Here is a 22,672-nt window from a genome sequence, read left to right as displayed (position 1 = left end):
GGCTATATGCAACGCCAAGGGGACCTTCATCCTCTTCCTCAGAATCTCCCTCCTCCAAAAGGTGCGTGGGTAAGAGAGGGGTAATTTTACTGGGTGAGGTGTGTTCACGTGTGATTTCTGATGCCAAACCTTTTTTGGCATAGTCAATTTTAAAGATGTAATCTTCTCTGATGATTGCGTAGACGGATGTGTCGACGATTGCAATGACGACGGCGTCTTCACTTCTACAGCCTTGACTGTACCTGCCGCAGGCGATGTCGTCAACGACAGATGACTGCGACGACGGAGGGGACTTCGTCAATGACCGCAGTGTCACCGACGGTAGAGACTAAGTCGACGCCGGTGACTTCAATTTCGTCAACGGCAATTAGTCTGACGACAGTGGAACACTGGTCGACATTGATGACCTCGCCGACCCTTGTTGCATTGACGACTTTTCTGTTGAGGGTGGCGACGTCGATGATGTTCTCGTCAACGGTATCTTCTTCGATGATGTAGTCAGTTTCAACGACAAGAGCTTCGTCGATGGTGTGTCAGCCTCTTTGTGAGATATCAAGGAGATGGTTGATGAAACTAGACCTCGCGTCAACAATGTAAGGGTCATCAACGATGATGAAACAGCCGTAGTGTAGTCGACATGCCAGAAAGGCATCCTCTTGTCGTCGACCACTCTGAAGTACTTTTCTTCACTGACTAAGAACTTCCTGACAGAATTTCAGAAGTAGGTTTTTTGAAAGTCAGTTTAAGTTCTGTCAGAGGTGCTTTTGGTTCAGCCACAGTCCTGGATGGCGGTTCTTTTTTATGAGATCCTTTGGGCTCCGAGGAAGACTCATGAGAAGACTTCTTGGCACACTTTTTAGCAGGTTCTTTATCAGACTGCGATGACTCTCTTGTAGATGTAGACTGGTCATTCTTGGAGTCTGACACAGGGTCTGATATAGTTTTTAATTTCTGAAGCCAGATGAGAAGACGTCCTTCTCTGTCTCTAAGGGTCTTATTGGAAAAAGTACGTCAAATTTTGCATTCAGACGCCTTATGAGATGAATATAGACAGTACATGTAATTATTGTGGGGATCATCCACAAAAAGTCTTTTCTTCAGGCAAGTGGCACATTCTCCAAAGAGAGCCTTATTAGCCTTGTCAGACATAGTCCAAATATACCGAAGACCTACAAAAGTAAGAAGATGATATTAAGAAATATATATAAAATTGTACTTTCCTCTTAAAAAAGTCCACAATTGTCTTTTCTTGATAAGAAAACTGAGCAGAGCTCAGAGAAGACTCCTTAGCGCAACGTGCTGTAGAAAATCTGAGGTTCTGAGTTTCCTTCAGGAGTGTTCTAGAGGGAGATTACTGCTGATTGGTTGAGGCAAACGTTTGGTCCTTTTCTTTATAAGGACTAGGATAGGTTATTAAACTAAGATACCTAGGCCTCTCTGTAGTCTATACCTATTAGTGTATTATGATTATTTAAAACTACTACTACTATTTTAGGTACTGGGAACGTCATGACGACGGGTAATGGATTCAAGTATGTGAATCTATGACAGTTCCAATACTGGAGTAACTACAGTTCTTCAGAATTAGTATTTTTGATAGATTCAGGTTTGAGGTGCCTCCTTCTCTTCTGACGCTCTTTACGTTGCATTACGAGCCTGGATAATCTGTGGAGTGGGGCCTTGGGGGGGGGGGAATATATCTCTGAAGTTCTTGTCTGCCTCTGTATCAGTGTTGGTTGAGTGTTTATATACCCTAGTATGTTAACTCTGATTACCGATAGTACCAGCTAAATGTCCGGGAATAATTCAAACGTTTATTTATAAAAGATATCAATGCTGGAGAAGGATAGCTAATGGTAAGTAATTTATTTCTACTGTGCTGACACTCCATGTGTTTCTGGACAAGTCAGGTCACTGCAAGCGCATTGGAGCTCTGTCACCACTAGTGACTTCTGGGGCTCTCATAAAATGTAATTGATTGAATGGATTTGTGGTGTGCTTGTACAAATGCTGTACAGGAAGAGGGGTGATTTTGACTGAATCTGTACATTCCACTTGATATACAATATTAACCCTGAAACAAGGTTTTTTCTCCAATGTGTTTGTGAATGCAGCCTTTTCCATGAAGGAATTCCCGTCTCTGCGCTGTTGGACACCCATGGAAAGGATAGTGTGGTCGTGCTTCCTCCTCGAACCGAGGATAGTCTGGAAGAGTGGCAAAGAGTGGCAGAATACTACGTGGAAGGCCCTCGCTTGGAACTTGTCGGAGGAAAGGTGAGGGGAGCCCTTGACATGCAATGTTTGTAATCACCAGCCTTTCCCTCTTCTGCCCAGACCTTCCCTCATGTTAGAACTATTACTTTTTTCTCAGCCATGGTTCAAAAATTCATAATCATGATCACCTGGGTATGCAGTTACAAGTAAGTACGGATCTGTCTGCATAGGTCAGTTAAGTTCTGCAGAGTCTGCAGGGAGTGTTACTCTGTAGGAACAAATGCCCTCACACACCTGTATAGGTGTCATGCTTCAACATTGGGCTTTTGCTCCAAGTTGGGTCGGCGCTGCAATGCCTGACGGGCCCCCGCAATGGGAGCTCTTTACGGGAGATCTTTTTATAAGCCTTATGGTGAAGTGTGGGAGTGTGGGTAAAGTAGTAGGTTGCTGTGTTTTACGTAAATATGTGAAAGAGTGGGATAAAAATAGGACAGGGGGTCCTCTACAGAAATATGTTAATGATTGAGTCCTACTGCCTATGTTAAATATGTGGTGCCACCTCCCAGAAGTGGTTATCTGAGGTAGCTGATGGTCAATATATTTCAACCCTACATTAGTCATGTGAATGATCTAGCGGCTTTCTTCAGGACCATACAAACCTAATCTACACACTGTTGGGGGATTTGATATAGGAGTTTATTTGTGTTACTCCCAGTCCCCTATACTTCTCTCTGTCTCAATATAGGTAAATCAAATCAAAATAACTTTATTCAGAATCTTTTTATCGATCCATAAAAGTCATAGGATAAAAGACATCATACAATAAAAAAACTTTTTTACATGATGCCATGCATTACAGTTTAAAAACTCATTCAATAGATTGTTACAAACTCCATCAATAAAAAACATCTTACTTTCTCAGAATTACAAATATTATCAACCGAACATCATCTTCCGGTCAACTTCATAAACTAGATTATCCAAAAATACATTTCCTTCTTTTTATATGCCAAATTATGTATCCTGCAGCAGCTCGACATGCTAATTCATTATCAAGGATACATATCAAAAATTCATGACATGCCTACAGAAGAAGATTTTATCCAGTATTGGAGTATCTTTCATGGAGTCACATGTCTGAATCATTCCCCGTCGTCGAGATGGGAGTCCCGTTCACCGTGGGGCTCCCATCTCGACAGCTGGGAATGATTCAAGCATGTGAATCTATGAAAGATACCTATACTGGATAACGCAGTTACAGGTAAGTAACGTGTTTTTTTATCCAGCATTGGGGTATCTTTCATAGATTCACATGCCTGAATCATTCATCGTTGTCGAGATGGGAGTCCCACGGTGAATGGGACTCCCATCTCGACGACGAGGAATGATTCAGGCATGTTAACCCATGCAAAATACCAATACTGGATAACCGCAATTACAGGTAAGTCACCTAATTTGCTTCTTTGCCATAAAAACTGGCCGTAATTTTTTTTGCCTAATATCTCGATAAAACTTGCTGAACAGCATAAAGTGCATTGTGGACTGAGTGGTTTTCCCATCACATGGGCATCTGTAAATTATTTTCTGCCATTTTCCGTGTTTTGGGAATGCCACCAGTTCATGGTGACCTTTGTCCCTGCTTGCAGGGCCGGTCGCTCCACGAACCGCGCGGTTCCCCCCCGTGAGTGCCAGGAACCCTGACCCCTCCCCTGCTGCCTCGCTCCAGCTGAGCGCCTGGACTTTCTTGTGTTAGTAACTTGTGCCAGTTTCTTCGTTCTGTATTAGCTTGTGCCCCTGTTTTTGCCAGTCTCTTGTTTTCTTAGCTGTACCCCTGCTATTTTGTTGTCCCCGTGTACCCGTGATTGTTTTTCCCGCTGCTTCTCCCCCTCCCCGCTCCCCGCCGCTGCTCCCCTGCGGCCCGCCTCCTTTTCTTTCTGTATCCCACTCATTGGCCACCCCGCTCCCGCCTCCCAGCTGCTCCTCCCTCCCACTTCGCCATTCATGGAGGTCGCCGCACGTTCGCGCAGCGGACGAGCGCAGCGGGCGCGCCGATTGTGCGCCGAAGGCTCGCCAAAGGCAAGCCCGTCTGCGCCCGTCCGCACCTGGACCGCGCCCAGCGCCAGGACCCCTGGCCCCCGACGATGCCAGACCACACGACGGACCTACGACGCCACCACCCTCAACGTACTAAACGCCGGCCTGAACCCCGCCTGCTACCGAGCCACCCCGAAACGCACCCACGGACCCTTCACCTGCCAAGCCAGCAATTTCACCTGCCTCCGGACCTGCACCGCACCTGAAAGGCCAGGTACCAGCAACAACCACCTCAAGTGCATCCTGCTCAACACCTGCTCCGTCCACAGACACGCCGTCAAACTCTGGAACCTGCTCGACACTACATCACCAGATGTCGCCTTCCTCATGGAAACCTGGATGAACGCCGTCTCAGCGCCCGACATCACCATAGCCATCCCGGACGGATACAAGATCACCCAGAGGGATCGCGTCAACCAGACCGGAGGAGGTATCACCATCGTCCACAGGAACACCATCCGCATCACGACCAACTCCGACGACACCTTCACCGCCGCCGAGCACCTCCACTTCCAGATACACACCGACCCCAAGACCACCCTCAGAGGCACCCTCATCTACAGACCGCCGGGACCATGCACACAATTCAGCGAAGCCATCGCAGACTTCATCAGCCCGCACGCCCTCACCTCCTCTGACTACATCCTCCTGGGGGACCTCAACTTCCACCTGGAGAACAACAAGGACAACAACTCCACCACCCTGCTGAACAACGTCGCCAACCTCGGACTCAAGCAACTGGTGAACACCCCCACCAACTACGCCGGCCACACGCTTGACCCCGTCTTCTCCTCCAGCAAGCACATCTCCTTCAGCCACTCCACCGGACTCCATTGGACTGACCACAGCTGCGTCCACTTCAGCTTCAGGAGAACCACGACCCACCACCACCCGCAACAGGTTCCCCGCAGGAGCTGGAGCAAGATCACCGCCGACCAGCTCACCACCTCCCTCAGCCAGAACCCTCCCGCCAGCTCAACGGACCCCAACGAAGCAGCCCGCATCTTCATACAGTGGCTCACCAACTGTGCCGACGACCTCGCACCACTAAAGAACCCTCCCAGCAGACCCGACAGCAAGAAAACCTCGTGGTTCACCGACGAACTCAAAACATCCAAGAAAAACTGCCGCACCCTCGAAAAAGCCTGGCGCAACAACCAGACTACAGAAAACATGACTGCCCTCAAGAACGTCACCCGCACACACCACCAGCTGATCCGCACCACCAAAAGGACAACATTCAAAGAACGACTGGACAACAACACCCACAACAGCAAGGAACTCTTCAGCATCGTCAAAGAGCTCTCCAACCCAGCGCCTGAAACAACAACATCACTCCCTCGCAAGACCTCTGCGACTCACTCGCCTCCTTCTTCCACCGCAAGATCGCCGACATACACAACAGCTTTGGCGCACCGCCCACGCACCCAACCACCGAACCAATGCCCCCCACCTCCACCCTACGCAACTGGACCCCGGTCAGCACCGAAGACACCACCCGCACGATGAACACCATCCACTCCGGATCCCCAACCGACCCCTGTCCCCACCACGTCTTCAACAAGGCCGACTCCATCATCGCACCCCAACTCCGAGACATCATCAACATCTCCTTCGCCACCGCCACCTTCCCGGAGAGCTGGAAGCATGCCGAGCTCAGCTCCCTCCTGAAGAAACCGACAGCGGACCCAACCGACCTCAAGAACTTTCGCCCCATCTCGCTCCTCCCTTTTCCGGCCAAAGTCATCAAGAAGACCGTCAACAAACAGCTCGCCGCCTTCCTCGAGACGAACGGATCCCTCGACCCCTCACAGTCCGGTTTCCGAGCCAACCACAGCACCGAGACCACCCTCATCGCAGCCACCGATGACATCAGATCCCTGCTCGACAACGGGGAAACAGCTGCCCTCATCCTCCTGGACCTCTCTGCGGCGTTCGACACTGTCTGCCACAGCACCCTAATACAGCGCTTCAGCAACATCGGAATCCAAGAGAAGGCACTGGAGTGGATCATCTCCGCCTCCCCCCGTTCAAATCCGCGGCCACGGAAGTCATCTGCGGCGTACCACAAGGATCCTCTCTCAGCCCCACCCTCTTCAACGTCTACATGAGCCCCCTCGCAGCCATCGCACGCCAACACAACCTGAACATCATCTCCTACGCCGACGACACCCAGCTGATCCTCTCCCTCACCAAAGACCACGCCACCGCCAGAGCCAACCTCCAGGAAGGAATGAAAGACGTCGCAGAGTGGATGAAGACCAGCCGTCTGAAACTGAACTCAGATGAGACGGAAGTCCTCATCCTGGGATCATCCCCCTCCGCCTGGGACGACTCCTGGTGGCCCCCCGCCCTGGGCTCCACCCCCAAGCCAACGGACCACGCACGAAACCTGGGCTTCATCCTGGACTCCTCCCTCTCGATGACCAGACAAGTCAACGCCGTCTCGTCATCCTGCTTTAACACCCTGCGCATGCTCCGTAAGATCTTCCGATTGATCCCCAGCGAAACCAGGAAGACGGTCACCCAGGCACTCGTCACCAGCCGACTAGACTACGGGAACACCCTCTACGCGGGAACCACTGCCAAACTGCAGAAAAGACTCCAGCGCATACAGAACGCCTCTGCACGACTCATCCTGGACATCCCCCGCCACAACCACATCTCCGACCACCTGAGAGACCTGCACTGGCTCCCCGTCAGCAAGAGGATCACGTTCAGACTCCTCACCCACGCACACAAGGCTCTCCACGACCTGGGCCCCAAGTACCTCAACAACCGCCTCACCTTCTACACGCCCACCCGCCAGCTGCGATCGTCCAGCCTCGCCCTCGCCACCGTACCACGTATTCGCAGAGCCACTGCTGGAGGAAGATCCTTCTCCTTCCTGGCGGCCAAAACATGGAACTCCCTCCCCATCCACCTACGGCTGACCCAGGACCACCTCTCCTTCAGGAAGCAACTCAAGACCTTGCTCTTCGAGCAGTAGCGGACCCCTCCCCCCCAGCGCCTTGAGACCTTCAGAGTGAGTAGCGCGCTATATAAATTTGATTGATTGATTGATTGATTGATGGATTGTACCCAGTCGTAGCTCGGGCAGGTAATATCTGTCTTGAATGTTTGTAACTTTGACTAGGTATACGGGTATACGGGTAGACCAGACAACACTAGTCTTGTATCTTGACACACTTAGGTTTTTTTCTTCTCTACTAGCTCTTTGTTGACTTTGTTTCTCCATATAAATCTTTTTTTTTTTTTTTTTTTTGTAAAACCTTTATTAGCGTCAAAAGGATATACAAGTCTAGGCCTACAACCAAATCGGCCGGCCTCAATATGTAAAGCGGTCAGAGGTTCCAAGGCAAACAGTACAGATACAATCAGCAAGAATCAGAGGCAATACCATCATAAAAGGGGAGAAAGCACATAGGAACCAGACGGCCAAGAAACAGGAGCAAAGAAGGTTAATTTTATAATATGGGGATAAGGGGTACGAGAGGCTCACTTTCGATATAGAGGAGTCCGAAGTCCCAAAACCATCCTCAGCGACAATAAGGGGGTACGGGCCGTAATACAGGAGAGGCAACACAATACACACAGGGAGATAGGGATAATTCAAACACAATCGACATGTGATCATTATAATCTTTACATGCCAATAACACACCTTTGCCCAGCACACTTCAAAAACATTTGTTACAGATAGACAAATCAATAACAGTTTTTTCAAATTTACGAACAAGTCGATGTTTTTAGTTTGCAGTAGTTCTTTATTGTTCAATCTTTTAAAAGCCTTTAGACAGCATCACTTTTGGAACCGCCAACGCGTTTCGTCCCATCCAGGGACTTCTTCAGGGCTACAAAAGTACATATAAAAAAGGAGCTATTTACAAATATGTACAAAAATGATTTAAAAACATCATACATTGACTTCAACACAGTTTATAAAACTAAGTTTTCTAGCAGTATCATACTGGTCTTTTTTTTTTTTTTTTTTTTTTTACTCAATGCGTTTTTTTACAAAAAGAAACAGAAGGGAGGAACAGCAGAAACAAAGAAACAACGTTCTAATTATGGTGACAATAATATCCGTATATATGATCTAGGGACATACCTTGAACAGTTCGTATGATCTATACTAGTTGGTATTGTCTTGTAAATCCTTAATGAGGACACTAAAAATATTAAGAAGATGGCTTTGTCAATACAATTGCACTGCAGGAACAATTTAAGTTTTTATTTTGGTTGTTTTTATACTTACATCTACTGCGTAAGTTTCTAGTCAAAGACCCCTTATGTATTCGCAGTTGCAGTTTCTGTAAAGATATGGCAACAGGCTTTTTTTGTAAGAGGTGTTACAAAAAGGATAAAAAGAATCAGCCTGATTGGATTATCGGCTACTTACATTTAATTTCACTTTTTTTTCTCTTCTTTAATTCATGTGGTATGGGACTTCACATTTATTCGTAGGATGGTCAGTTTACGAAGGTAACGACCTAGGACAAACAATAAACGTTACCTGCTGTATAGCAAGAGGACATTCATATTTATTTCTGAATTCAAAGAATAGGAACCTCTTTAAGGGTCATCTCATCAGACCTAAGAGGGCTAAACTGATCTCTCAAACCTTTATTATAGTTAGAGAGTGGTAAGGACTTAATATGTGCAAAAGAGTGTTCAAAATTTACATTTACATTTACATTTACATGCCCACCACCCAACATCACAGCCGAGCCAGAACAGAGGGATCGGATATACATTACATCAAAAACTAACCCGTCATCGTGACCTCTAGGAAAAAGGGGGGGGGCGAGGAAAAGGGGGGAAAGGGGGGAAAGAGGGGAAGGGGCGAAGGACAAGACGGAAAAATGATGAAAGGAAATGAAACACAAAAACGAAAGAAAGAAGACCACGCCGAAACAGGCGTCCCGTGGCGAGAGTACAGGAGAAAACAGGAGTATCAGCAACAAGGAGGGTACAGCAATCGAGATTAAAAGCCACCGACCCATAAGAGGAGGATCAACGACGCCACACACCCCACCCCGAACATACCACGGGAGGCAAGGACAGACGCGGCATTACTATAAAGAGATACAAAAGGGCCATAGAACTATAAAACAAACAACAAATAGGACCCAACCCACCCATCCCACCCTGCACCCCTGTAGAAGGCTATGGCCTACCCTTCAGACAGCGTGCCTGTCGCCCTAAACCAGAACCCGAAATATAGCAAGAAAAGAAAGAAAGAAGAACGAGACAAAAAGAAACAGAAACAGAAATAAAGAAAACAGGAGGGAGGAGCATGAGAACAGAAATCAATACGGTCGGCCGCAGCCCTCCGCCCAACCAGACAATCGCAGCAAAAAACAGACCAGGACGACACCATTTCAAGCACCATAAAACTTACAGAGAAGGGGACCTCCCACCGCGCTATGGGTACAAACAACTGCGCCACGAAGTCGAACACCAATAATCCACCAGGAGTCGTACATATCACCCCCATCCCTTCCGAACCACAAATCCCACCCACCACATGACAATGTGAAATGAGCTACTCAATACAAGACCAGCACACAATCGAAAACAATTATGACTACCATGTAGACAGGGGGGGTCAATCGGTCCGCAAGTGAGCAAAAGTCCAAGTAGAGAGTCTAAATGCATCAGCAATCGCAGCACGGGTGATGAAGAACAGGAGTTCAGTGTCGCCGTTTGGGAGAGCGAGGGGTTCTCTGCAATAGACAAATGCGCAGCCAGCGATGCCGGTGCAGGCGGCAGTCCATCAATATTTCTAGGCATCCGAGCCGAACAGGGCCACGGCACAATGTCCAAGTCTCCGGGGTCCGAACCTCGAAAAGCAGGGAGCTCCAAAGTCACTGGCACACAAAATGATCGTCGGGCAGCGGCAGCAACACTTGCAGCTGTCGAGGCGGGCGAGGCAATGGAGTCTCTGAAACAAGAGGGGGGCAAGAAGAGACGGTTGCTCAAAATGGCGGCAGATCGCGGCGGGCTCACAGGGACATCGGGGGCCAGGGATGCGTGCAGGGATCTCAGAGCTTCCAGGATATCTCCGACTGTAAGCTCACGCTCACCAGACCGGACCCCCGCGCAATCAGGCAACCCAAGCCCGCCGCCACGAGGCGATACAAGTTTCAGAGAGTCGTCCGCCATCTTGCGAAGTCGGCCCAGTCGCCACCTTCCGCGACTCTCAAAAAAACCAGTCCAAAAATGTAGGACTTTACAGAGCTCCGGGGGGTTCCCAGCAATGGCAGCCTTGGTGCAGAAAGGATGTCCGCCCAATGCGGGTCTCCGCCTACACCAGCACCGGCGCCCCCAACAAGCAGAGTCCGGGCGCAGAGGTCCAGGGCCGCCGGACACAGCAGCAGCGGGGGGGAACCCCTTCACAGAATCAGTCCCCGGTGCATCTCACCCATCTCAGCCTCGCGGCCACCAGGGCAGGCCCGGATCAGGATCGCCGGGATGTTCGCACAACGGCTCTCATCATTGGTTCACTCTCTCGACCGGGGCCGACAGTCATCGGATCCCACAGGCTAGGTCCCGGTCCAGGTTCCACGGAGGCCCCGGTCTTGCGGAAGGCACAACTTCGGAACCGCTGCACGTCGAAACCTCCGGGCCAAGCGGTGAGTACAAGCGAGGTGCACCGTCTCCAATTCTCCTATAATGTGTCGTCTCCGGACAGGATATGATACAGGATATACGATCAGGCCGGAGGGCTGCGGGAGCCGAGCTAAAAGGCGACCATTACGCTCGCGAGCTTGGCTCCTCCCATATAAATCTTTTTTATTTCATTGTTACTGTATTGCCGTATTCCTACAGGTTTTATCACTGATAAATCTTTGTCAATTTCTTTCAGCAGCTTATCCATATACGCTAGCCATGGGATTTTATTGAAATGTTCCAGTGCTAAACAATCCTTAATTATAGCCCTAGTAAACTTTGTTCCCTCCTTACACCAGATGTTATGCCAGGAATATAGAGCTCCGGCTTGTATTAAATCAGCGACATATGGTGCATCTAATTCCTTGTGTAGGAGCTATACAGAGGTAGACCTTGGTACAGCCAACATGTGCCCCAAAAAATAATTTTCACAAGTTTGTAATGTATTTACACTTGCATTGCCTCACACTACAGAACCATAGGTTGCTGCTGATGAGTATTTGCATATCACGTATAGGTCTGCTACCTATCTTATTCCAGAATCTAAAAGTAGCCTCCATAGTTTGGTTTGGATTAGTTTAAGTCTTGTCTGGTCTATATGAGGGCCCCAGTTACTATTACAGGAGAATAGAATGCCTAGATAGGAGAAACTTTGGACTTCAGTCAGCTTATGTTCCCTCACACAATGGATCTTGTTCTTAGTCCTGCCCCATCCACGGGACCATCACAAACGTCTTGGTCAGGTTTAATTTTAGGTCGCTTTGCTCCATGTATGAGGCAAAAGCTTCAGTCAGTTGTTGTAGACCATTTGCAGTTCTGAATATTAAGACTGCAGCGTCAGCAAGCAGGAGCAGAGGGGTTGGGCGGGAGTCTACTTTCAGGGCGTCAGTATTACATTTTTGGAGGATTTTGTCTGTACCATTATTGTATATTGACAATCATTTGCAATGCAATAGGTCTCGCATTAATTATGTTTAAGCTATTGGCATTGCTAAATATTGCAACACCAATTGCAACAAAAGTCTATAAATTGTAGGCCAAAAAAATGTGTATTTATTTTTTTAGACTATTACAAAGCTACCCCTGATGAGAGGTAGGCTCCCCAGTGCACAGCTTGAACATGACACGTGGTCTAAAGTTTTGAAACACGCTTCACATAAAGTTCAATCCACAAGATTCATTGATTCTTCATTCTTTAATGAATATACATTCTACTCCATGTATAATTCATCATGTTCCAAATATTGATAATATATATCATCCACAAAGGTAGTTCTCAATATTCAATGATCCCAATGCATTTCGGGCTAAACCGTAGCCCTTCCTCAGGGGATAGCTCTACAAACAAAGGAAATGTCATCATCAGGTCTAATTCGATTTGACATAAATAATACTGCAAGTATGAAAGTACTGAATTATCCAGACTGTGTATAGAAATCATAAAACCAAGGGTAAAATAACGTGAAAGAACCCAACTTGCCAAAGATGCATGTGTCACCACAAGCAGAAAGCCAAAGTACCAAAAATGTAAGAGTTACTACGTGCCTCAAGATCTTAAACTCGCAAAAGGAGCCACAAACAGCCCCAACTTCCTATATCCAGTTCCACCCAGGGCGTGTACAGAGCATGTAAATAAATGCGTGATACTAAAACTTAAAGAGAAGCTCAAAATGCACCTCGGTGTAATTAACGCGCAGTTCGTGAGCACAGTGCCTGCAATTCTCGCCCGCATGTTAAACAAGCGTCCCCCCCAGGAGGTACTTACAGCAGAACGCGGTCAGCGTCAGACCGTGTTTGACATCGGGTTGACTAATGTGAACGCGCGAGTATACCGCTAGATAAGAACAACGTTACATGAACATAAAAGATGGACAATGAAACGTCCAAGATGGGCGCCATCTTGGACTGGTAAACAAACTCCCAGATCAATGTATATATCTTCTAAGTAAAAACACAAACGGTGGAATAGGAATGTAAAACAAAAACGTTAAGATGAGAAAGTAAAGCAACATAAAACAAGGGATGAAAAGAGCAGAGAAAAATAAACAAGAAAACAGCAAGTATACAGATGAAAGGTAGATAACACAGGGATAATTCACAGATAACACAAAAACTCCATGCGATCATTGAGCCCGTGCGGCTGCATGGTCGCCATGTACCGGATCCAAAAGTTCTCTCTTTTCAACAGAGTTTTTTTGTTGTCGTGGGTCAATGGTATTTGTTCAAGAATTTGATATTTCAACTGGGCAACAGTATGCTTATGATCCAAGAAATGTGCTGCAACAGTGGATTTTAAGTTGCCAGTCCTAATGTTGCTCTTGTGTTCCAACAAGCGTGTCCTGATTTTCCGTTCTGTGTGTCCAATATAGCATTTGCCACAAGGACACTTGAGTAGATAAATGACATTTGCAGAGTTGCACGTGGCGTTGACACGCAGTTTAATCGGGTGACCTTTCATGGGATGATTCACAATGTTCCCTTGAATACAATTATGACAATTGCTACAGTTGTAACAAGGACGTAGGCCCTTGTAATTCACAGGTAAACATTCCAATTTGGGTTTGCATAGTATCTCCTTTAAGTTTCTTCCCCTGGTGTATGCAAACAACGGTTGTTGTGAGAAGGCTCCCTGAAAATCCGATTCCAGGCTTAGTAGTGTCCAATGTTTAGAGATGATGTCCTTGAACCGTTTGCTCAACACTGTGTACTTGGATACTACAACCATCCTAGTATTTTCAGTTTTGGTGCGAGTCTGTAATAGTTCATCACGGGTCATATTCCCACACCGGGTGACAGCCTTTTGAAGAGTTTGTGCTGGGTAGCCACGAGCCTTGAACCTCTCAACCATATTGTTCATTTCAAGTTGGCAAGTTTCATCTGATGTAACGATGCGTTTGACACGCATCAGTTGGGATAGTGGTAAGTTCTGCTTTAACCCCAATCGATGAAAGCTTTGGTAGTGCAACATTGAGTTGCGATCAGTGGGTTTCCGAAAAATATTGGTGGTCACTGTGCCTGCATGTCTCTCAACCTTCACATCGAGGAAGTGAATGCTAGATCTATCGAAACACCATGTAAACTGTATGCGGTCGTTGACTTGATTCCATGTATTCAGAAAATCCAAGAGGGCTTGTTCAGAGCCAGACCATAACATGAAAATGTCATCAATGAATCTTAAGTACAGTTTCCCACAATTAATCCAAGCAGTTTGGTTCAGTATGTGGGATTCCTCGAAAGATTTCATAAAGGTATTCGCGTACGACGGCGCCGTACAATTGCCCATGGCAGTCCCGCAGAGCTGGTGAAACCATTTATCAGATACGGTGAAGTAACTATGGTACAAGGTGAAGACCAATAGTTCCATCAACAGCACCTGCAAATCCGAGTCAAGATTGGAATGGGAAAGTTCATGTTCAACTGCCGTTAAGCCTAGGTCATGAGGTATAGATGTGTACAATGAACAAACGTCCACTGTGCACAATATCAAATCCTGATCTTCTAGCTCAGTAACAGCCTGTTGAAGCTTGATCAAAAAGTCAGTTGTATCCTTAACGTGAGATCTGGAGTTCAACACGAAAGGCTGCAGATATTTGTCCAAAAACTTCCCAGTGTTCTCATGAATGCTCCCTCTAGTTGAGACGATGGGTCTCATGGGTGGTTTGGTGGGGTGCTTGTGCACCTTGGGTAACATGTATAGTACAGGTGGCTTCGGATTAATGGGTGTCAAGTACCGTCTTGTTCTGTCATCGATGGTGCCATTGTCAAATGCCTGACCTATGATTTTCACTAGAATTGTGGCGAACTCATTGGTTGGATCAGCAGGTAAAGTAGCATAAGTGTTCGGGTCTGACGTGTGTTTTTCAATTTGTTCTGTATAGTATGTTGCATCCATGATCACCAGGGCACCGCCCTTGTCAGCAGTTTGGCAGACAATCGAAGAATTGTTGGCAATCTTCTGAATGATGTTCTTCTCAGTTTTTGTTAGATTCTCACGTTTCACCTTGGATTGGAATGGAAGTTTAGCAATGTCACTTTTTACTAAATTCTCAAATGTATCAATTATTTTATGACTCACAGGAGCCATAAAAGTACTGTGGGGACGTAGTCCTCTCAACATGTCATCATCACGTGACGGAATGGTAATCACGTTCTGAAAATAGTGTCTCAAGCGTACATTGCGTAGAAGTTTGAAAACGCTCACTTCGAGCTCCAAGGTGTTGGTTCCAGTAGTAGGAACGAAAGATTGTCCTTTTTGTAGCACTCGAATTTCTTCCTCATTCAGTTGGGTGGAAGAAATGTTGATTACCAGGTTCTCATGGTCAATTACTTGCGTCGATTGACCCTCTTTGTTTTTGCCTGTTCTTTTGCGGCCTCTGCGGGTTTTGCCCCGCCTGGGTCGCTGGTTTGATCCTGATCCTGTTCTAAAAAATGAACCGCAGAATTCGAGGTACCAGGTTGTTGAGCTGATTGTTCAGTGGTAGGCTTCTGGGTTTTACGTGTTGTTTTGTCACCATCAGATGATGAAGTCTCATTCTCAGAGTACGGATTGTAAGGGCGATTTGGGCGTCGGCGGGCGTACACTTCTGCCCAAGTGTACACCTCGCCGAGCTTGTAATCGATGGTGTCCCTCTTATATTTCCGAAATTTCCGTTCCTGTGTCTCCCGAGTGTGTTTGTCTAGTTGGGCATTCACATCTTCCAACATTTTAGTAAGCTCGGCTGGATCCATGGCACTGTCAAACTCTGAGAATGAGACGTCATCATCTGATGGTGACAAAACAACACGTAAAACCCAGAAGCCTACCACTGAACAATCAGCTCAACAACCTGGTACCTCGAATTCTGCGGTTCATTTTTTAGAACAGGATCAGGATCAAACCAGCGACGCAGGCGGGGCAAAACCCGCAGAGGCCGCAAAAGAACAGGCAAAAACAAAGAGGGTCAATCGACGCAAGTAATTGACCATGAGAACCTGGTAATCAACATTTCTTCCACCCAACTGAATGAGGAAGAAATTCGAGTGCTACAAAAAGGACAATCTTTCGTTCCTACTACTGGAACCAACACCGTGGAGCTCGAAGTGAGCGTTTTCAAACTTCTACGCAATGTACGCTTGAGACACTATTTTCAGAACGTGATTACCATTCCGTCATGTGATGATGACATGTTGAGAGGACTACGTCCCCACAGTACTTTTATGGCTCCTGTGAGTCATAAAATAATTGATACATTTGAGAATTTAGTAAAAAGTGACATTGCTAAACTTCCATTCCAATCCAAGGTGAAACGTGAGAATCTAACAAAAACTGAGAAGAACATCATTCAGAAGATTGCCAACAATTCTTCGATTGTCTGCCAAACTGCTGACAAGGGCGGTGCCCTGGTGATCATGGATGCAACATACTATACAGAACAAATTGAAAAACACACGTCAGACCCGAACACTTATGCTACTTTACCTGCTGATCCAACCAATGAGTTCGCCACAATTCTAGTGAAAATCATAGGTCAGGCATTTGACAATGGCACCATCGATGACAGAACAAGACGGTACTTGACACCCATTAATCCGAAGCCACCTGTACTATACATGTTACCCAAGGTGCACAAGCACCCCACCAAACCACCCATGAGACCCATCGTCTCAACTAGAGGGAGCATTCATGAGAACACTGGGAAGTTTTTGGACAAATATCTGCAGCCTTTCGTGTTGAACTCCAGATCTCACGTTAAGGATACAACTGACTTTTTGATCAAGCTTCAACAGGCTGTTACTGAGCTAGAAGATCAGGATTTGATATTGTGCACAGTGGACGTTTGTTCATTGTACACATCTATACCTCATGACCTAGGCTTAACGGCAGTTGAACATGAACTTTCCCATTCCAATCTTGACTCGGATTTGCAGGTGCTGTTGATGGAACTATTGGTCTTCACCTTGTACCATAGTTACTTCACCGTATCTGATAAATGGTTTCACCAGCTCTGCGGGACTGCCATGGGCAATTGTACGGCGCCGTCGTACGCGAATACCTTTATGAAATCTTTCGAGGAATCCCACATACTGAACCAAACTGCTTGGATTAATTGTGGGAAACTGTACTTAAGATTCATTGATGACATTTTCATGTTATGGTCTGGCTCTGAACAAGCCCTCTTGGATTTTCTGAATACATGGAATCAAGTCAACGACCGCATACAGTTTACATGGTGTTTTGATAGATCTAGCATTCACTTCCTCGATGTGAAGGTTGAGAGACATGCAGGCACAGTGACCACCAATATTTTTCGGAATCCCACTGATCGCAACTCAATGTTGCACTACCAAAGCTTTCATCGATTGGGGTTAAAGCAGAACTTACCACTATCCCAACTGATGCGTGTCAAACGCATCGTTACATCAGATGAAACTTGCCAACTTGAAATGAACAATATGGTTGAGAGGTTCAAGGCTCGTGGCTACCCAGCACAAACTCTTCAAAAGGCTGTCACCCGGTGTGGGAATATGACCCGTGATGAACTATTACAGACTCGCACCAAAACTGAAAATACTAGGATGGTTGTAGTATCCAAGTACACAGTGTTGAGCAAACGGTTCAAGGACATCATCTCTAAACATTGGACACTACTAAGCCTGGAATCGGATTTTCAGGGAGCCTTCTCACAACAACCGTTGTTTGCATACACCAGGGGAAGAAACTTAAAGGAGATACTATGCAAACCCAAATTGGAATGTTTACCTGTGAATTACAAGGGCCTACGTCCTTGTTACAACTGTAGCAATTGTCATAATTGTATTCAAGGGAACATTGTGAATCATCCCATGAAAGGTCACCCGATTAAACTGCGTGTCAACGCCACGTGCAACTCTGCAAATGTCATTTATCTACTCAAGTGTCCTTGTGGCAAATGCTATATTGGACACACAGAACGGAAAATCAGGACACGCTTGTTGGAACACAAGAGCAACATTAGGACTGGCAACTTAAAATCCACTGTTGCAGCACATTTCTTGGATCATAAGCATACTGTTGCCCAGTTGAAATATCAAATTCTTGAACAAATACCATTGACCCACGACAACAAAAAAACTCTGTTGAAAAGAGAGAACTTTTGGATCCGGTACATGGCGACCATGCAGCCGCACGGGCTCAATGATCGCATGGAGTTTTTGTGTTATCTGTGAATTATCCCTGTGTTATCTACCTTTCATCTGTATACTTGCTGTTTTCTTGTTTATTTTTCTCTGCTCTTTTCATCCCTTGTTTTATGTTGCTTTACTTTCTCATCTTAACGTTTTTGTTTTACATTCCTATTCCACCGTTTGTGTTTTTACTTAGAAGATATATACATTGATCTGGGAGTTTGTTTACCAGTCCAAGATGGCGCCCATCTTGGACGTTTCATTGTCCATCTTTTATGTTCATGTAACGTTGTTCTTATCTAGCGGTATACTCGCGCGTTCACATTAGTCAACCCGATGTCAAACACGGTCTGACGCTGACCGCGTTCTGCTGTAAGTACCTCCTGGGGGGGACGCTTGTTTAACATGCGGGCGAGAATTGCAGGCACTGTGCTCACGAACTGCGCGTTAATTACACCGAGGTGCATTTTGAGCTTCTCTTTAAGTTTTAGTATCACGCATTTATTTACATGCTCTGTACACGCCCTGGGTGGAACTGGATATAGGAAGTTGGGGCTGTTTGTGGCTCCTTTTGCGAGTTTAAGATCTTGAGGCACGTAGTAACTCTTACATTTTTGGTACTTTGGCTTTCTGCTTGTGGTGACACATGCATCTTTGGCAAGTTGGGTTCTTTCACGTTATTTTACCCTTGGTTTTATGATTTCTATACACAGTCTGGATAATTCAGTACTTTCATACTTGCAGTATTATTTATGTCAAATCGAATTAGACCTGATGATGACATTTCCTTTGTTTGTAGAGCTATCCCCTGAGGAAGGGCTACGGTTTAGCCCGAAATGCATTGGGATCATTGAATATTGAGAACTACCTTTGTGGATGATATATATTATCAATATTTGGAACATGATGAATTATACATGGAGTAGAATGTATATTCATTAAAGAATGAAGAATCAATGAATCTTGTGGATTGAACTTTATGTGAAGCGTGTTTCAAAACTTTAGACCACGTGTCATGTTCAAGCTGTGCACTGGGGAGCCTACCTCTCATCAGGGGTAGCTTTGTAATAGTTTTTGAATATACGCTGACCGGTACAGACAGCGTTTTTCCCTGGCTGCACGCTACACATCGTTACCTGTTGAAATCACAGATCACCTACAGCTGTGCAAATACCTCTCTCTGATCTTTGTGAGTCCACTATTTATTTTTTTAGCCATGGTGGCATGCTGCGCTTTAGGTGAATATGTTTAAAACTAACGTGCGCTATACTGCGGTTGCCACAATAGTTAATTGTGGATGCGTTAACAATTGATGTGTGCACTGATGGCTTCTGTTAGTATTATAAAGAGCAGGCAAGGAAAGGCAGACTATAAGTGCACCTGCCCCCTAAATTGCTTCTCTGGCTAAAATAATCTTAAACTTTGGAATACTAGTAAATCAGACACTTTACTCCTGATACCGGGAGTGGTGTTAAGGTGGTGAGGGAGGGCATATAGGCCCTACTCTCAAAGAAGCTGTAAATCTCAAGAGGGCACGTGACTCTTCATTGACAATACTTACAACTGCGTACCCGAGAAATAGAGCTCTGCCCCTTAATCAGGTTTGTAGCTTACATACCTAAATGCATGCTTTTCGGCAACTTTTCTAGCATATTCTTGTATTTCCTAACCTTACATAGGTGCATCGACAACATACCGAGTATCTGCATGCATAGGGACCGAGAATGTGTTTCCAAGAAACATTGTTTCTTTTTTTTTTTTTGCAGAGTTTTATATAGTGCGGACTAGACCCGAACCGAATCAGTTATCAGAGCGCTTTACATATTTTTCCAGTAACGTTACATTTTACGTTTCCAGTTACTTTCATTTTAGGCACGGGGAGATTAAGTGATTTGCCCAGAATCACAGGAGGTTTTGGCGTCGTTACCGAGACTCGAACCCAGATCCCCAGGTCCGAGGTCGAGCGCCCTAGCCGTTAGGAACTCGTTTCATTACTCACACAGCTGGCAAAAAGAGAGAATAATGCTGCAGCCCTAATGCTTGTACCTTGGAGGTGTAAGTTAACAACCGAGGACCAGTGTGAGAAAGGATTTGTACTGTTTGTGAGTGAATCCGATGAATATAAAGCCACGTGGGGGTTCCCTATCCTGTAGGTGTTTTGTGTCACCCTGTCAGTTGTTGACATTTACTAGAACTACGATTGGGGCAGGAGAGGCAGGACGCCACGGGAGGAGAGGGGGCGGACGGGAGAGACCCAATGCTTGCAAGAGGCTCCCGAGCGCGACCCTTAACTCCCTCCTCCCAGCAGAAGATTTTCCAATGCCGCTGGCTCCACTCCCGACTGTCACCAACTTCAATGCGCGGAGGCAACGGGAGATAATGGGGACGCTGGTTTCATGGTGATTGACAGGGCGAGGGGTGTCACCAGGAGGGTCGCTGCGGCTCTGCTTCCCAGCAAATCCTACCATTGGCTAGGAAAAACAAGCCAAACACCCGGCACTCAGTATCACAACATCCCCATTCAGCAGAGTGCGAGGGAGCCACAGGCAGTGCGGGAACCGCCACGTGAGGAGCGCAAAGACAAACAGACTTCTCTAGGGCGGGCTGTGGCCTCTTGAAATGCAGCGTGTTGCCTAGCATTGACTGGCGCAGGAAGGAAGAAGAGAAAGCAGGGTTTCCTATAGAAAAACAGTATTGCTGACTCACCCCCCAAAAAAAGAGCATGCACAGTACAGCTTTTGCGTACTCTGCGGCTCGTGCCCAGTGGTGGCACGTGTGGACGATGCAAGCAGCGCCTGTCCCCTTCTGGGGCTCCCGTGGTGAAGAGGGAGCCCCGGTTCCAGAAAGGAAGTGTGGGAGCTGAAGTCCTGGGTCCCAGGAGGGGGTCCGGGTGGAGAGCAGCAGATGGCAGCGCGGGGCTCCTGTGACCGAGGAGAGAGCCCTGCGCTGTGCTGCCAGAAGTATAGAGGAGCAGGAGTACACCGGAAGCGCACCGCAGCCAGCCGCCGTTCAGGAGGATACCCCCGCAGACCGGGTGAGTGGGGCCGCCACTGTCAAGCGCAAGCTAAACACATGTTAAATGGTAGCGCATCTTCTGGAGCGCGTTCACACTGCAGCCTCAGGCCTAATTAACGCGTGGTGCCACGCCGTGCCGCGAAACACCAGACAAACACACTTTAGAAGCAAGCACGAGTAACGCTGTTAAAACATTTTTAGTGCCTTTTGCTTTTTTAGCACAACACACTGCAGCTACGCCTGGTGGCAGCTAACATAATTTCACTAAAGCATGCATATGCTTTTTAAATAGTATACACTATTGCTACGCAATCCGAAAAAGTATTTATTTGTTCCACACTGTTTCTGCACAAGTTAATGTCCTTGCACACCATAATGGTTACGCAACATAGTACTGAAGGTTAGCTGTGAGCAAAGGATGTCTAGGAGCAAAAGAAATAGCAATTAGGTCCGGTGGGACTGGAAGTTGTTTGTGTGCAAAAGGCATATAGGAGCATAATACAGATCGGTGGTATTGGAAGTCGTTTGTGGGTAAAAGACAATGACATATGTTATTATTGGTAGTTGTTTGTGGGAAAAAACAATGAGGTATGGTGGTATGAGCATACAGAAATGAGTGATTTGTTGAAAACCAACAAATGTATAGCGTACGAGCAGCATCAGAGTAAGCACGATTTGTAATATCACGTACAAATGAATGTCAAATGGAGCTTCTACCACATGGCGCCAGTGAGACGGCCGCTCACGCCTGCTCATGCCCTCACAACAAAGCCGGAAAAACAGAAAGTATTATCTCGGCATTCCGCCAGACGCCCCTCATGCTGCTGAATGCTAGCACATCTTCCGGAGCGCGTTCACACTGTTGACTCAACTCTAATTAACGCGCACCAGCTGTTAACACTTTGTGGCAAGTGCGTCTCAGAAGCGCGTCCACAGACCACAATCGGCGCGTGCCCCGGTCTGTACCACTTGGGAGGCAAGTCGATAACAAAATCTCGCTGGCGACAGCGCTTTCGCACTGCATCGCCAGGCGAGACTTTAAAAAAAGGAGGGGTGCAGGGTGCAATGACACAGCCCTGTCTAATTCCCCTAGACAGCATGAAACTTGGGGTTCACTCATCCTCCCTTCCATACCTTACTCTACATTTCAATCATGCATATAGTTGTGGCAATAATGAAACAATGTCATCTGGGGTGCCCAGATCAGTCATTATTTCCCACAATTCAGCATGGTTTACACAATCGAAAGCAGAACTCAGGTCCGCAAAACATCGATGGATATGTTCTTCCTTGACAAGCGTGTATTTACCAATAAGTAAGTTCAAATTAATGCACTTTTCTACCATCCCTATCTCCCCCCTAAAGCTATATTGAGATTCTGTCAGGATGTTATTATCAGTGGCCCATGCCTCCAATTTCCCATGTACTATTCACCCCATAATCTTTACTGATGAGTCTAGAAGGGTTATGGGGCAATAGCATCTTGCTTCCCCGCTATGGCCTTTTTCAAATATTGGGATGATTATGCTGT

At 46.5% G+C, this 22,672-nt stretch overlaps 1 protein-coding gene across 3 annotated transcripts in view; it reads left to right on the top strand.

Moving 5' to 3' along the window:
* The window catches only part of TTC6 (tetratricopeptide repeat domain 6), a 1,585,904-nt gene that overhangs the window by 264,047 nt on the left and 1,299,185 nt on the right, over positions 1-22,672 (top strand). For all 3 annotated transcript variants that reach the window (XM_078659352.1, XM_078659351.1, XM_078659353.1), the window contains exon 7: positions 2,115-2,274. In XM_078659352.1, coding sequence (XP_078515478.1) covers positions 2,115-2,274 — 160 coding nt within the window. The remainder of the gene's footprint in view (positions 1-2,114; positions 2,275-22,672) is intronic.

This window comes from Lissotriton helveticus, chromosome 9 (assembly GCF_964261635.1).
Source record: "Lissotriton helveticus chromosome 9, aLisHel1.1, whole genome shotgun sequence".
Classification (NCBI taxonomy): Eukaryota; Metazoa; Chordata; class Amphibia; order Caudata; family Salamandridae; genus Lissotriton; species Lissotriton helveticus.
The sequence above is the reverse complement of the archived record's forward strand: the minus strand, read 5'-3'. Positions and strand labels throughout refer to the sequence as shown.